The sequence below is a fragment of the Besnoitia besnoiti genome, chromosome II, assembly GCF_002563875.1.
Source record: "Besnoitia besnoiti strain Bb-Ger1 chromosome II, whole genome shotgun sequence".
Taxonomy (NCBI): Eukaryota; Apicomplexa; class Conoidasida; order Eucoccidiorida; family Sarcocystidae; genus Besnoitia; species Besnoitia besnoiti.
This window is the reverse complement of record NC_042357.1, coordinates 3,065,130-3,081,469: the sequence shown is the minus strand read 5'-3', so window position 1 is coordinate 3,081,469 and position 16,340 is coordinate 3,065,130. Positions and strand designations below refer to the sequence as shown.

General features: G+C 54.1%; 3 protein-coding genes and 1 non-coding gene across 4 annotated transcripts; 2 read left to right on the top strand and 2 right to left on the bottom strand.

Moving 5' to 3' along the window:
* Positions 1 to 376: 376 nt before the first annotated feature.
* On the bottom strand, positions 377 to 3,979 carry BESB_037820 (tRNA (Uracil-5-)-methyltransferase; the record flags this gene model as incomplete). Its single annotated transcript, XM_029362368.1, has 9 exons — positions 377 to 511; positions 655 to 703; positions 1,021 to 1,126; positions 1,294 to 1,408; positions 1,694 to 1,822; positions 2,184 to 2,305; positions 2,518 to 2,674; positions 3,071 to 3,271; positions 3,395 to 3,979. 9 exons carry the CDS (start codon positions 3,977 to 3,979, stop codon positions 377 to 379), a joined length of 1,599 nt encoding a protein of 532 aa, XP_029221333.1.
* A 1,938-nt stretch (positions 3,980 to 5,917) lies between these two features.
* BESB_037810 (uncharacterized protein) lies at positions 5,918 to 9,577 on the bottom strand (the record flags this gene model as incomplete). Its single annotated transcript, XM_029362367.1, has 10 exons — positions 5,918 to 6,182; positions 6,276 to 6,379; positions 6,479 to 6,565; positions 6,719 to 6,823; positions 6,924 to 6,992; positions 7,239 to 7,358; positions 7,457 to 7,565; positions 7,657 to 8,082; positions 8,328 to 8,506; positions 8,804 to 9,577. 10 exons carry the CDS (start codon positions 9,575 to 9,577, stop codon positions 5,918 to 5,920), a joined length of 2,238 nt encoding a protein of 745 aa, XP_029221332.1.
* Positions 9,578 to 10,635: 1,058 nt separating this feature from the next.
* On the top strand, positions 10,636 to 10,708 carry BESB_041210. Its single transcript has one exon. It is a non-coding gene; the product is annotated as a tRNA-Arg (tRNA).
* An 895-nt stretch (positions 10,709 to 11,603) lies between these two features.
* Positions 11,604 to 15,851, top strand: BESB_037800 (lipoyltransferase and lipoate-protein ligase subfamily protein; the record flags this gene model as incomplete). Its single annotated transcript, XM_029362366.1, has 8 exons — positions 11,604 to 12,167; positions 12,773 to 12,928; positions 13,163 to 13,211; positions 13,565 to 13,710; positions 14,039 to 14,275; positions 14,839 to 14,941; positions 15,376 to 15,426; positions 15,775 to 15,851. The coding sequence occupies 8 exons, from the start codon at positions 11,604 to 11,606 to the stop codon at positions 15,849 to 15,851; spliced, it is 1,383 nt and encodes a 460-aa protein (XP_029221331.1).
* Between the last annotated feature and the right edge of the window lie 489 nt (positions 15,852 to 16,340).

Genomic DNA, 16,340 nt, shown 5'->3' with positions numbered 1-16,340 from the left:
GCGCCAGCCCAGTGCCACCTGTTCAGTGTAATCACCGCGTCTTGCTCTATGCGGCCAACTGACGGGCACTCTCAGAAAAGGTGACGTGCTCCAGCACCTGTTCACCAGCCCGGGCGCTTCAAGGTAAACATGAAGGGGGACTTAGCGTGCAGACGCATGCTGATACCCAGGGCTGCTCTCCCTAGCACCTGCCGTTGCTGCGTGAGCATTTGGTTGGAGCACCATGATCCCCGGAGAGCGCAGCAGGGCGATCTCTGTGTAGCCGTTCACCAAGATGGGCAACAACCGGCGAAGTCAACGCTGACTGAATCATTTAGCAAGCAGCGGGGGTTCTCTCTTTGTCATTCACCTTGACGCAGGCCGGAGTTGACACAGGTCAGCCCCCCGCCTGATCCTCGGTACATCGTTCTAACGTGACGACGCATTCAATATGCCGAGTGTGAGGAAACATGTCGAAGGGTTGAACATTCGTTACAGTGTAGGCTTCGCGCAAAATCTTCACATCTCTTGCCTGATGCACACAGCAAAAACGGTTGATGAGACACCGAAGCGCGTTGAGAGACCCAGAGCGACTAAGCAGCGCATCCAGCGTCTACAGCCAGACAGGCGCGGGAGAGACCACGAACGCATACCGGGCTTCCACTCCGTGCTTACCTGAGTCGCCGGGTGGCAAGATATATAGACGATTCGCTCGGGACTTAGCCTGAAGAAGCGCATCAAATGCATGCTTACGAGTCGACGGTTTCCCGGACGGGGAGAAATCACCGAGAGTCCAGGGTCGCGGGAAGCTGCCCCCTGCAACGTACATATGGCTCCTCCGCGTCCCTTGTACGCGTATTTGTCTGTACATACATAAAGGTGTTTGTACAGACATGTTCATTCCTACACATATACAAGTACATACATATATAAATAAATATATTCATACATATGCACACATATATACATATACATACATATATACATGCATACATTATCCTCCAGTGTCGAGCGTTTGCCTTGCACGCAACGGTTACTCACTTTATGAGCCTTCTTAAGAAGTCAGTGTCACATCCCTTCCTTGGAGGATCCACAACCACGCAGACGCGTGTCGTATCCGATGGCGAGAGTTCTGCGGGGAAGGAATCTGAGGGACAGACGCACCATTCGTAGCAACAGGCAGACGAGACCTGGCCAAGTGCCGAGAAACAGAACTGCTCACGTCGAGGGAATGATGAGCGACGGCTCAAAAACCATCTCGCGAACTGGTATGTGGGAGCACATGGCCGGATCTCAAAGCTGGAATCTGCTTACCAAAGAAATTTCTGGCATCGCTGGTCTCGAAACGAGCTCTCCACTTGGAGTTGCACTGTGCGTTGTATCTCGCCAACTCAATGCTCGATGCGCAGACGTCAAAGCCAACGACTGCCTGCAGGCCACAGGCCACACAGTAAAGATAAACCCGCTGCCTCCAGTCGACGCCTTTCACTGCTGTGACACAGATGTGCACAAACCGATGGGGCTGCTCAAAGGCCGCTCGCTCGGGCGCGCTCGGGCTCGGAACGCGGCGGCGCTGCCGGCCGGGGGCGCCCGCACGCCTAGTGCGCTTCGCATTGGCCAGCGGACTGATAGAAACTCATGCATCCCGGCTATCCACGGAGACTAGGGCTGCCACGCCGCACATCAGCAGTTCTTCGAGGCACACGGCGCGTACCTCGAAATCGTCGTGACACGCCAAGGCGAACAGGCCTACGCCGCAGTAGCAATCCAGCAGCAGCCGACGGCAAGCGCGAGTCGATGGGTAAGCGCGCGCGTCACGGAGTTGTTCGCGGACGTGTGAGACCTGCAGGGACGGACATAGACGCAAGCATGACATGCACTAGACCGTCTCCGAAGAATACCAGCCCGCAAGAAAGCCCCCCGAGGGGACCGGACATGCGGAGCCACTCCTCTCCAAGGGCCACGCAGGAGACACTCTATGCGGGACGAAAGTGTGGCGCCACATCGCCTGCCACCAACAAACGAATTCAGCCTATCAAATCCCGGACCAAAACGCGACGGCGGCTTCCAAGTAGCATCTGCTGATTTCGTGAAACGTGACGACGCGACGACTGCAGCAGATCTGCGTCAAATACCTGCGCGATGCGCAGGGATTATCTGCGACAAATGCAGCCACTTCCATCTCGCGTTCGAGGCACACGTACTAACAAGGGGAGGACGCGCCGATTGACCTGGAAGAAGTCTCCAGCTCGATACCAACACTGAAGACCGTCAACGTCCGTCGCCGCGCAGAGCGCCGCGGGGTCGCTTGTGACGGCATTCTGACCTGCATAAAGAGGCATACCGAGCCTGGAAGGGCCGTGGATGCGCGTTATGCTCCTGACTGAGCAAAGACCAGCGATGATTGATTGCTAGAAAACATGCGTCGGGAAGACATCCGGATACATAGAATCGACACCACCATATTGCAGCTGGCAGTTTTCACCTGCGTTCGCGTGTCTTTCCCCCTCATGTCAGGTGAGGACGCGACCCACTCACCGTTATCACACAAGAGAAGCGTAGCGCCTTTCCTCCTTGACTTTGTGGCAGGAGAAGCAGAAGGAGTTTGAGCTTGTACAGAGACTTGCTTGCGGAGCTCAGTCAGCTTTTCATTTATCGACGGCAGAGCCAGTTTGCACGACTGGATCTCCAAGACCTGAACGCAACATGCACACATCTCTGGCACTACGAAGAGCATACAAATACTGCCTTCAATCTCAGAACCAGAAAATGAAAACGCGCGGACAATCTTGCTGCACACGCCAGGTCCAGCTCAGCCTCATCCGATAGAAACGAGAGCCGCTGAGCCGTACTTGACGGCGCTCAAACCAGCAGGAATAAGAGAATACTCTTCTTGCGGAAACTCGTTACATCCGAATACCCAGATATGACAAGCACATGCACACGCGCGGGAGCAACTACATTACAAACATAAAACACGAACACTTGTCGTTGAATCTTGAGGCACACACTGAGAGAGTGTGAAAGGCGGAAGAATGCAGCGTCAGGTAATGTAGGGCAGCCTTAACCCGTTCATCTCCGAGTGACGTACTCGTCTGGGAGATTTGACGCAATTGTACCCGACAGCAGGAATGCTGCCCTCTCGGTAGAAACTATAATGCGGGGTAATCTTCGACCGATAGTGGTAGCCCCCAAGCTGATTATCGGAGACAACCTTATTGACAACGATGCTCCATGGCAGACCAGCCAGGCGGCGCAGGACACCTCGGACATGCTCCCGTTTTACGGAGTGCTGAGCAGGAAACGCATTGCACCAGGCCACACGGATACACAAACTTCCGACGGGTAGGTGCCGGATCACAAGCGTGGGCAGCTCGGTTAGAGCTTGATCCAATTCGATGAAACGTCCGCCTACCTGCATTTGAAGTGGCATATGCTGATATTGGCACCCGCTGCACATTCCAAAATACGGGCATGGAGGAGTAGAACGCCGAGGAGAAGGGCCACCGACGTGAGCGACAATGAAGCCAGAACTGTGCCGCGCAAACGTGTTATGAATTCGTACCCAAACCGTTTCACCAGGTATAGAGAACGGGACGAAGACTGGCCACTGGCAGTCTTCTTTCTCATTCATAGCAGCCGTCATGATATTAGGAAAATCAGACGCCAACAGCGTTGGCGATGTCTCACTGCTAACCGGAGCGAAGCGCACCGGCGCCTCCGCCTCTCCGCTCACATTCCCAGCATAGACTGCAGATTTGCAGCCAGAACGTTTTTCATCGCCAAATCTGAGACAGCCTTGGGCACTGCTGTCGTTTTGAGGAGTGCGAACCGACCCGAAACCTTCACCGGTGTCAAGGATGAACTGAATGTGGACGAGGACAATGTCACCCGCCGACGGTGGGCCTGGCCGGGGTCGCAGATCTTTAGCAGCCGTGCCTGCTTGATTCGTTTTTATTCCGATCGAATCGGATCCAGTGCGCGTGCCGCAATGAGTCATATGCAGTGTGCTCGATAAACCGCCCCATGCGGGGCCACTAAACCCCCGCCATGCCGTACGACGCCACCGTCGCGCCTTCCATTTCCGTTCATGGTTGTCGACTGAGAAGGGGGGAGCCGCGGACCACGATCGTTGTTCCGGTCCCCATTGCAGCGAAGCATGCGGAGGAGATGCCACAAGCCCCTGACTTCCTAAACGGAAAGCTGCGGAAAACAGAGGTGGAATCGTCAGCCACCACCAAATAATAGTGCTCAGTAGTAGTCCAACCCTGACATGGTGACTGACGTATGTGCGCTCCAGACACACTCGGAGTCTCATTAGCGACCCCTGCAGAGCATGCACAGGGGCTCACTACATTCCCTGACGCTTTTAAGCGGTATTCACTAGCCTACATGCATGATGACACCTCCATAAGGAATCGACCTTCGTGATGAGTGGGAGTCTTTTTTGAATGTTGAGTTACTGATCCCTTAAACGAGGAAAACCGTGCATGCGCTAAATTAGCGAAAATAAGCATGCGTGCCCGCTCAAGTGTCTTCCCAGCTGGCTGATCGCCTATTGCCGCTCGCTCCACCGCTTAGATTCAGACGTCAGGGATTCCGGCGCTTCTCTATCCCACCTCATAGGTGACTTTTTCCTGTAATGATGAGCTTCCGTGGAAAAGACGGCCATCACCTTCTTCGTGTGGGTGTGCCCGCTGGTTGCGACAGAGTTGCCTTGGGGGGCACTAGGTGTGTCTTCAACACGTCCGTCGCGACCACTGAGTCGTACGGAAGTCATCTACTGCCACACTCTCACAAAGTGTCTAAGCACTTGCCACTTTAGTCTTTTTTCGCTATTTTCCACAACCTCTCTTATCTACTAACTGACACAGTGACCATCCTCAGTGCACACCAGTTTGCAGTGTACATACAGGGCCGTCGGTGATGTCACTTCTCGGTGTCCGACTCCGTTTGCCCGCACAGGTTGCTGCGGAATGCCTGAGATTGGCTGGAATTACGGAGCAGGAACATCTTCCACAAATGAAGGCAACCCTTATGGCTGTTGCCGTGGCCGCTACTCTTATAAGCGGCACGGCCGCTTACTCTCCCGCGCGACGAGATCTTAGCCGCGAAGTGCCGGCGCCTTCATTGGAGGAGCAATATCCCATCAATACTGCTGACACTAAAGCTCCCAAGGTAATTCAGTTGGGATATCTTTAAAAAGTGTTAGTTGGAATAGCCTTTTGGCAGGCGCGGCAAATAATGTACGAGGAGGATATTCCCGGTAAGCCCCCGGCAAGTGCCTTGCGTGCATGGACTGTATGCACTACGCATCAACTCACCCAGATGTGTTCCCGGTAAATACTCCAGGTACCCCTAGGTTGAGCCCTCACACGAGGTTTCCTAAAAATCACTACAGAGTTCCGCAGGCGAAGCACCTTTGCCAGACTCTCACAATCAGTACGGAGAATACGTGCTCGTGAATTCGCCGAACGTAAAAGTGCGTAACTTTGGCACAAACCCACACAAAAACATCCTAATCAACAACGCATCCGGGCAAGCCACTTTTTCTGATTCGTCTAAAGCCTATCCTTGATGTGGTCTGATCTGTGCAGACCTGTCCAGGTTGAATACTCGCTCCACGCTGTTCCTACGGCCACCTTCAAAGTGAGAAACTCGAGCGATTGACACCACACGTTCATGAATAGTACGAGTGCTCCTTCTGCAGACATTCGACAATACGGGAACAGCGCAAATCGAGGGACAGCCGCCAACAGCATCATAGCTCTACTAACACCACCAGGTCATTTTTCGACCGGCCCATATTAGTCGTCGGTAGATAACTTTTCCGGACTCACAGTGCCCCATCCTGAGGTCTACTATAGCGAATCACTATAAGTCCTATAAAAAACAATCGACGCCATCCACTACAGGCTACCGCGCGAATGGTAACACATTATACTGACAAGACGCCACGGTCGCCTGTGTGCGGGTCCACTTGGTCGACGATGGCATCGCGAAGTGCTTGCGCCCTCTCTTCCCTTGTTTTTAACTTCACCCAGCTTTTTCTTCGTACAGCAACGTAGTGCCAGCCGAGGATATCCATATGCCGCCGCTTCAACCTTGCTACGCCCAACAGTTCTCCGGTCAATGGGCAGAAGTTGCCCTCACTGAGCAAGTCCAGCACGACATTGCGTCTTTTGCGACTCTCCATAGTTGCGCTGCACCGGCATCGATCACTCACACAAGGCGTGCCTGACGAGGGAGCATGCCGAGAGTGCGCACAACTTGGTGGCGTACGATCTGGGGCATACCTGAGTTTGAACTTTGCGTCGAATGTATAGGCTCCTTTGGAGCCAAGTATTTTCGCGTCGACGCCAATACTATCCATGCAGGCCTTCAGTTCAGGGTGATACGGCTGGAAGCACGCAAGAAATCACGGAAAACAGCTGGATTCACACAGCAGCAACACGGATGTCAATTGCTCAACAAGCTGACGGTTCAGGCCGTGGTATACCTGGAGCGGGTGGTCCAGAAATGGGTGCTGATGTTGTTCAGCGAGAAGCTGGATTGATTGAGGCACCTTTTCCAAGAAGCTGGGGAACTGCACGCATTACAGACACACACTAGACACCGTCACGCATTTCCAATTCTAAATCGCGCCTGCGGCACACGATCTTTCTTCGTCCTCTAGTCAAGCTCTCGCTGTTTCCGAGCGAGGGCCAAAAAGCCCCATTGCCCTCAGGGCACTGCTCACCTCTATCAAGATGGTGAACATCACTCGCCGGAGCTGATTTATCCCTCGGATGTCGTCGTCCCCGCCAGTACGGAGGAAATTATCTAGCAGCGTTTGATAGAGTTGCTACACACAGTCACAAGCGCCACCGCACCGACGAGCCGAATGCAAACCGCGCCAGCTTTTTCCAGACTTGAGTACTTGAGGTCAAAGCGTCTCTCCTTACTTGGTCGAAGAATCCGGCAAGTGTAAGACCATCTAGCAGGTTGAGCAATTGTTGTGAATTGAATGCCACCTGCAACGATAAGCACAAGACAATGGACTTGTTCACAGGACGCGGCGTCCCACGCTGCATGAAATCGTGTCCCACGCAACACGCGTTCGCGGCTGCTGCTTCCTCAGGCTCTGACTGGGGACATTGCGAATCTGTGCAGCTGCCTGCCTTACTCCCGTTACACTCCCCGCTTGTCCACAAAAATTCGAGCGGAGTGCGACCCCCGCACTACCACGCAGTCCACGAAAATGTGCTGCTGCTTCGTACCTGCAGCTTCGTCGCGTGCTCGGCGACGGCGTCGAAGAGACGTTTGTCTGCAAACCCGACTTTCCCAGCGGCATGCATGATGCTAGATATCTCTGCAGGGGACATAGAGTCCATGCGTCCCTGTTCACACAACCAACGAGGAACATAAGAGGCCGCATACTGGCAAGCGGCCGCTGGACGTCATTCTTTGAAAAGAGCCCCAGCCAGTGAGTGCTTACCGCTGCCACCTTCGCCAATGCGTTCCATGAGTCTTTCTCGCGGACTCCGAGCTTTCCGAGCGCGTATGCCAATTGCGCAATGGAGATGTCCTCCAGCGTACAGGCGGCCCTGAGAGAAAATACAGTGCTAAGGCGCTGCTAAACAAGGTAGTTAATCCACCAACACGTGGAAACGTTGAGGGAAGGCTGGCAAGGCTTACTTTTGAATTCGCTCGCAGCACATTCCTATTAGATTTTTGTCGCGGTAATTCATCGAGGCAAAGCCGTACAGCAACAGCGACAAGCTCGCGTTGGAAATCTGGAAGCTCAGCTGGTTTTCCTCGAGTCGCCGACCGATGCGCTTGAGCAGCCGCACGTCGAGCACGCCGTATTTCGAGGAGGCGAGGACATAGAGAGCCAACTCCTTGTCTGAGAGGCGGTGAAGCGAGTGCTTGATTAAGTTGTTTGCTCGGTAAATCAAGCGCCACGGTACTACGCCGATGCGCGCGCACTCAAAGATGATATACACCAGATACCGAGGATGCAACTCAGTTAAGCGCCTTTCCGCGATGGAAGCACAGAGGCGCAGGCAGCGAAGGTAAGGCCAGTCAGAACGTCCGTCGGTCTCCGTCGTGTTGCAGTTGTACCTGGCAGCGCGCATGCATCGTAGAGAAAACAGGGTCTCCTGAACGCGTTCGGGGCTGGCTATGTCACCACAGATGTCCTCGAGGCACGTTCAGCGATCCATTTACACGTCTGGGAGATACACTGTGAAGAAAAGGCTGACGCGCGCCAGCCGGAAAGACACCTTCCCCGTCGGGGATCGAGTTTTATGCTGCAAAGTACAACCTGTCTTCGGTCAACAGATGCCTTTGTCGGCGTTGAGACCTACCTCCGAAGGGTGTAGAGGACGCAGACGACGTCGTGCTCGTTGAGCCGGTGGGAGCCTTTGAGAATGTAAGTCAGCATGTGCTTCAGGTACCTCTGCACTTCAGCTTGCCTGCTGGCGAAGCATGACATGGCGTGCGCGACCTGACTGAAAGTTATGCCGCTGCCCGGAGCCGACGGACTCTGTATAGACAACCGTGAGCAGAAAAAACACCGGGCATCAGCCTCGGCAACCTGCGTTAACGCTCGCCGCCGAAATGGACATATTCGGCAGATCTCGAGAGCCGACACTGTGAATAGAGCCGACTCCTTTTGACCGTGCTGTGCCCCTTGGGGACGAAAGGGGCTCCCGACCCAAGTTGGACGTAACGTGAATCCATTTCGTAGGGCGTTCCCTCTCCATAATCTAGCTTCTCTGGCGCCCTCGTCAGTTCACCTGGCGACTGAGAAACTCGGATAGCGTCTGGGCGCGAGACTCACTTTTGTGTGCCTGACGATATGCTTCGCGATGGCTTTCCACATGATATCGGAGCCCTTTAGTTTGAGCTCTCGGCAGGACATAGCCAGCGCCTGAAGCTGGGCTGGAGAGAGGTCTTTGGCGTTGGCCAGGATGCCCCGCAGCAGCGTGAGGAAGCGCTCATCGAGACTCAGCTGGTTGAACGTCATGCTGGTTTGCGCGAGTTCCTGGAGGTGGAAGACTTTGATAGAGAGCTTGGTCTCGTCGTCGTAGTGCTGAACAGCGTGCAGAGTCATCAAGACTTTCTTCTCCTCTTCACGCGACGCAAAGGGGCGGGTAAACGGGGGGCAGATCCTCGCGTACGCTCCAGGAGCGGACGCAGAAGTCGGCCTAAACACAGGAGAGGGCGCCTGTGAGTACGAGCGGATGCCTAAGGCGGCGCAGCTGGCGCAAAGGATGCGGGGGAGGCCTGAGTCCCGGCACCTTTTCACGGGCGTTAGACTGCGAAGCAATCCCGAGGGCGGACTGCGTTGGCTGGTATCTGCGAATGAGGCCGGTCGCCGCGGAAGCAGCGTGCGTGTGGCCTTTCTGACGATCGACCGACGAGCTTTTGGAGGCAACGCGACGCGTGCCGCACAAAAACCATGCGCTGGGGGCTCCCCGCAGACCGTCGCCGCACTCGCTGCTTCTGGCGGGCACGCCGACTCGGCGATGGCAGGCCCCAGGCGACATCGCGTGGCCTTTTGCACAGTTGAGTCGCCAGCGAGTCCTTGGAAGGAGAACCTTGTCCGCAGCATCTTGAGTTGGTAGACTTATTTCGAAGCCTCTTCTCGGCAACTACGCCTGCTCTAGAGAAACCCACGCGCGCACATGCAACGCCAAGGGGTGTCCCGACGGTCACAGCCGCAGCAGATTCGCGCCTGCCTCTGTGAAGAGCCAAGCCAAGAAAATCGAGACGAGGAAACCTCTAAAAGAAGAAGTCAATGAGCGTAGAGGAACCTCACGATGAGCACAGCGAGAGTCTGAATGATACTATTCCACGGCGCATCTCACCCCGTGCCTTTGCGCATCAGCATCGACGCCAGCGCGAAGTCACTGCCGCACAGCATGAATTGATGTACCATACAAGACGCGTATTTCCATCAGTCCGGAGAGTGAAACGACTCCGCGAAAGGAGGGTTGTGGATTTTTTCTGCGTTGTCATGCCAGGTCAAACTGCATGCAGGCGGAAACTCGGGACGCTTTGCGACAGCGCCCCTCCGCGCACACCGCGACTCAATTGCCTGTCACCAAAACCTTCGTTTCCCTCTTACAGGGTTTGAGAACATACGTATTTGACTTCTAGATCTCAAGTTCACACCCGCACAGAGAGAAAGACATGAACTTTAAGGTTTAGGATGGCGGTACTTCCAGCAGTTTCGGCGCATCGCTTCAATCCGGGGCAAACGGAAGGCGGAGCTGCTAGGCTCTCGCTTTGTCTCGTTCGTTGTATGAATAAGATGAACTATGTGGCGGGTCGCAAAAAAACTTTTACCTCAGATTGTGTGGTGCACGATGGACGAGGTCTTACCATTTAGGCTATTTCTCCTGTGTCGCGTCGTTGCGCTGGATATCGGAAAACGCCTTGCCTATCCACACAGCAGGCCTCTCTCGTCAACACGTCTGGCTGCCGCGGAACAGACCGTCGCATGCGGACAGTGGCAATAGTACTGCAGATCCACGCGTTCCGTTGGCTTAAAAGCCTTTGAACACCTTGTAAAACTACAAAGTCGCTTGTGCAGTCACGCATCTAGATTACGCAGGTTCCGAAAGCGAAAGCCGAGAGAGGCACGATACAAAATCAGCATCTGCCGGAGCACCAGTGGCGCAATGGATAGCGCGTGGCCCTCCTAAGGCCAAGGTTGTGGGTTCGAGTCCCATCTGGTGTGCATTTTTCCCGTGCTGGAAAATTTCCCCTCGTTCCCTTCTCTTCTGGTTTAGGGGCATTCTTCTGTGATTACATTTATTTTTTTCGTTATCAGGGTTTAATTGTCAAGCAGGATTTCGAATTTGTGTGTGCGAGGTCAGTACTCTGGTGCTTAGAACGCAATTGTTCGTGTGTCTCCTTTCTCCCACTCGCGGCGTTGCGCTGCGTACTTTCTTGGCTTACGCTTCTCTCGCAGTTTCTTCTCCACTGACACTCCTTTCTTTCTCGTGCGGCTTCCCATTTTCGCCGGTTTTTTTCGTGTGTCTTCTCGCCTTCAGCCCCCTGCCTCGTCCTCACTTGACTCAGCAAGCGTGCGTGTCGTCGCCGTGTCGTTTCAGCTGCCCTTCATTGCCCCATTCCTAGACCGGCTGCTTCCGCGCCGCCCTTTTTCTTCCATTTTTTATTTTCCTCCCTTCTCTGCCTTCCACGCAGTCCTCTGCAGAGGCGGTTGTTGCCTTGCATCAGTGCCGTTCACGCAGGACGAGGCGACGGTCTCCGCGATATTCTCCTCTTCATCTCTTCACAGGGCTTCCGCCTCGTAACCTGAACTTATCAGACGTTCTCTGCGGCCTGGTGTCCCTTGATGCAGGCGTATCTTGCACTCCCAAGCGTCCTTCCTAGCTTCTCGCTCTGATTCTTACCGTGTGTCGGTGGTAGACTCTCACGCGCGCTCTCCTGCCGGCGCCTACTCTGAAGTCCTTCCGGCTGTCTCTCCTCTCCGCGTTTCCCTCGTCTTGTAGTGGGATCTTTCCTCGACGCACGCGAAAAAAGATCCGCTGGCGTCAACAAGGCCTGCTTCTTGCGTCTCGCGACTCTTTTCCCCCCACTCTTGTTCCTTTCTTCTTGCCCTTGTCGAAATGCGAATTGTCACCCCGAGCCGCGCAGGGGTTGGTTCGCTCCTGAGGCAGCCCGACGCCCTGCCTCCGCTACCGCCTGCCGCACGTTTTTCTCGCGCCTCCCCTTCTGTTCCCGCGGCTCGGCCGTTTGCCTCGACGCCAGTAGTTTTGCGCTCGTCTTCCTTGCTGCCAAACGCCCGCGGTGTCTCTCCTCTTGCCGCTCTCCAGCGGCGTGCCGCCTTCTCGACCAGCTCCAGTTCCGCCGGCGCACTGCGCATTCTGTCTTCGGCCTCCAACGATATCGTCGAGAACCTCGCGACGGAGTGCTTCCTCATTGACGTGTTTGGCAAGCGCGCGGGGACGCCGGACGCTGCAGAGAGAGAGGACGAGGGCCGGCGCCAGGCGCGGGCGGACAGCGCCGAGGCAAGAGACTCCTCAGTACCCCTCCTTTTCCTGTGGAGAAACGACAAAACTATCGTCATTGGCCGCCACCAAAATGCGTGGAGGGAGTGCAACATCCAAAAAATGGAGGAAGACGGAGTAACGCTCGCGAGACGATACACTGGCGGCGGAGCTGTCTACCAAGTGAGAAAAACTCCTCTGCACTTCGCGCGTCTTCCCTCCTTTTCATCGGGACGGTCCTCGCACTCTTTCTTCTTCTATCTTGTCCAAAACCTAAACGCTTGTCGCGTCCTCTCTCCCGAGTTCTCGCCTGTGTCTTGCGGCTCCCTCTCTCCCGAGTCTCTCGCTGCTCGTCTCGTGCTTCAGTTTCCTCCGCTATTCCTGCCTTTCTTTCAGCATCATTTCCTCCTCTTTTCCCACACTCTTGCTTCCGCTCCTCTCACTTGATTCGCCATGCACCCTGCGCAGCCGTGGACGCCAGGGCGGGACTGAAAAGAACTCCCTCAGATGTAGTTTTGCGGCACGAATTTGCTTTCCTTGGCGCGCGCCGCCCACTTCAGCTTTCTCAGTTCCTCTGCGTTTTTGGCTTTCTTCGTTCCTGCTCTCTGTCTCTTGGCATCGTTTTCGTTATCTGCGTCCCCCGCCCCTGCTGTTGCGCCTCTTTGTCGTTTGTTGGCGTTCGAGTCGCCTGTTTCTCCTCCGTGTTTCTGCGTGCGTCTGACGTGTTCGCCCCGCCACTACCTTTGCTACACCGCGTCGCTGGTCGCTTCTGCGCCTGATGCCTACAGGATCTCGGCAACACCTGCTTCACCTTCCTCGACCCCCTCGCGCTCCACAGCAAAGAGCGCAACAACAACATCATCCTGCGCGCCCTCGAGAAGGCCTTCTGCGTGAAAGGCGCGGCGAGCGGGCGAAACGACCTCGTCGCGGCGGACGGGCGGAAGGTGAGGCGGGCGCCGCGTGCAAAACGCGCACCGACTCCTCACCGCCATGGCTTCGAGTGACGAGTGAATGCCGCTTGCAGAGAAGAGGAATCGCAACTCAGTTTGATTGTTTGGTGTATCTAGACGCGCTTGGGTGCCCGCCTTAGTGCATGGCTGCTGCTTGAGGCGATGCATGCGAGCGCGTTTGCCCAATGATGTCTCACTGCAGTGCGAGGTGTCTTGTCGTTTCCCCAGTTCTCAGGAGCGGCGTATTCGAAACTGCCTCACAGCTGGCTACACCACGGTACGCACAGGCGAAGCCACAGTCAGAGATGCGAAGCTACAGGCAGCGCGAGGAAAGGCGCTCCTCAAGCAGTCTGCCAGCATCCAATCGACGCGCCTGCCTGATCGTTGTACTTCGGATCATATGGAGTGTTTACGTCTCTTCTACAGGCCGAAAAGGCAAAAAACTCACAGAGCATCAGACAGAGCCACTGTCCATCGTGCTGTACCTATGCACATACATAAGAAGGTGCCGATATGCATGTATATATATATATATATATGTATAATGACATAAAGATGTGTGTACCGCATATATATACATATATATAGCTGTGCATACATGCCTCTTTGCCATTTCTTGGGAGTTTCCAGGCACTCTGATGCGGGAGGTGGACTGCGAGGCGCTGACCCGGTACTTGACTCCGAGCAAGGAGAAGCTCGACAGCAAAAGCATTAAGAGCGTTGCTTCTCGCGTTGTGAACCTGAAGACTTTGTATGCTGGCATCACCCATGAAAACGTAGGCCGCAAGCGTTCATCGTAGGAGTAGATCTAAAAAAAACGCGACGCTCGGTGTTTCCCTGCAATATCTGTTTTTTCCTTTAGTGATTTTTCTCTGTGTCCGTTTAACCAGTATCCTAGTGTTTTTTCAGTGCTGCCGCTTCGTTTCTTCGTTACTTCCTGTTTTTGCCTTTATGCGTTGCAAAATCTCTGGGCCTGTGCTTCGCGCCTGTGTTTACCTTCCGTCTTCATCGTCTCCGCGGTGTCTCTCATCTAGCCTTATGAGTCTCGATCTTTCGCGAACCTCTCATCAATCCGCTGCGCTTTCTCGCTGTTTTCTCTCTCAGCTGTGCGATGCCATCATCGCCTCGTTCATCGAGGAGTACGGAGCTGCAGCGGAGAAGAAAATCTCGCGGGACGTCGAGCCCGTCGAGTCGCTGCAGGTCGACGGCACGCAGTACCGCATGCGTGAGCATCCAGGCTTCCAGACTCACCTGCAAACACTCTCCAACTGGGAGTGGCGCTACGGCCACAGCCCCGCCTTTGAACGGTCGCTCTCTCACAGATTCCCCTGGGGATCGTTTGTAAGCTCTCTCCGCCAGAGAGAATATCCACATGTCTGCACACGCGGTCGCGCTCGAGAAGATGTACACCATATATATATATATATATATATATATATATATATATATATATATATATATATATATATATATGTCGTGGCTCCGTAGGTTACTGACTCTGCTCTTGCACCACGTGGGTGATGCGGCTATCTTTTCTTCTCCGAGGATTTTCACAGGGCACGCTTACGTGCATATGTGTGGAGTCGGACGCGTACTCACTAACGCATACATGCCTATACATATATATACATATGCATATATATATATATATATATATTCGCATGAGCATGTAGATACGCAGGCACGCGATTTATGCGTAAAAGGTTCAGGCTTGAGCGGGGGCTGTCTACATCTTGCCGCAGTTTTTTCGTGTTTTTCTCCAGTGGTGGTTTGCGTCCGCATGCGGTCCATCGCAAGGCGCGCGGGTGACTGCACGTGAGAGGATGCGGGCACCGAGGATTCGACGGTCTTTGCGAGCCAATCTTGGTTTAAGTTCCTTTTGCACCTACTTTTTGGCCATGCAGGAGGTTCATGTGAACGTTGCTCATGGCGCAGTGACGGAGGCGAAGATCTACTCGGACTGTCTCTGCCCTGAACTGGTTGACGCGCTTACTGTTTCGCTTCGAGGTCAGTGCGCGCGGCGACCCCAGAACGAAATGCGACTGCTGACTGCAGCCAGCGTGGCTGCTTACCCTCTCAGCGAGCCCATTGACCCCCTGAGACCTATATGTATAGATATATACATATATAGATAGATAGGTAGATAGATAGTTGGATGCTTAGATAGACAGATATAGATATATTATTTTGCTGTATCAGCAGCGATAGACACTTTTTTGTGCGACATGCGGAGTTACAAAGGGGGTGTGTAGATGCTTGTGCGCACAGGCCTACATGACGCCATGCATGCCCTCAGTTTACCTAGGCACGTATTGAGTCGGCGGCGTCGCTAAGCGACTCAATAGAGGCACGGATGACCGTCAAGCGTATGCACTACAGCGCATTCCTTTTAGAATTCTCCGGTCTTGTTGTTTCTGCTTGCGTGTACGTCTATTTTCCAGGGTGTCGGTTCACAGAAGAAGATTTGAAGCGCGCCGTTCTCTCTACCGAAAGTACGCGGAATGCTCATGCGGCCTATGGTTTCTGGATCTAGCTCCTGTGTTTTTGAGTTCATTTCGCATATGCGGCATTTTCCTTCTTTCCTCCTCTCGCGTTCGTTCCCACACGAGTGCCTTTCAGCGTGTTGGTGCCTCAAGCCCGTATCCGAATGTTGTGTGCCTCGGCATCCTTTACGTGTTCGCGATCTCCTTCGGTCTCAGGGCGCAGCCTCCGTCGGCTGGACGTGGCTGCCGTCGTCTTGTGCGTATTTTTGAGGTCCTCGCGGTTTGATTCCGAATTTTCAATCTCGTGGATGCCTGAAAATGTCGCGCTCACCTTCTGCGTGTTTCTACTGCGTTCAGTGGAGAAGGCTCCAGCAGATTTTGAGAATCTTTTGAAGGACTTCGCAGGATGGATCTCGACGGCTAGCCAAGAGTGAGCCCGCGAAGGATGGGAGGTCAGGAAGGGTTTGAGACACACAAAGCAGGATCTGGCACAACCGTGTTGTTTATTGTTGTTTTGCTTCCTTGATGAAGAAGGTGAGGAAGGAGCGAGTGAGTACTGTCGATAGAGAAAAGGAGATAGAAAGTCTCTGAGGTGTCCCAGCTCCATCGCCGAAAACGAGCGTTACGTATGGGCGGGGTTCCGCGTATTCTTGTTTCATGCATACGCATAATCGTTATTTCGTCGTGGAGCACATCTGCATATAAATGCACATATATAGATAGAGATATGCAATGTTGCCTCTCCATGTGCATGTGTAAGCGTGTTGGTACTGCGCTCCTCGAGAATGTGTTTTCCGCATTGACCAACTGGCGTCCATCCCCTGTCAACGTACACTCAGACAGCAAAGAAAACTTGACAGAACTGGCCAACACGCTGCGACAGCGTCAGAAGAATACTCCGTCCGAGCTCGAACATCACATGC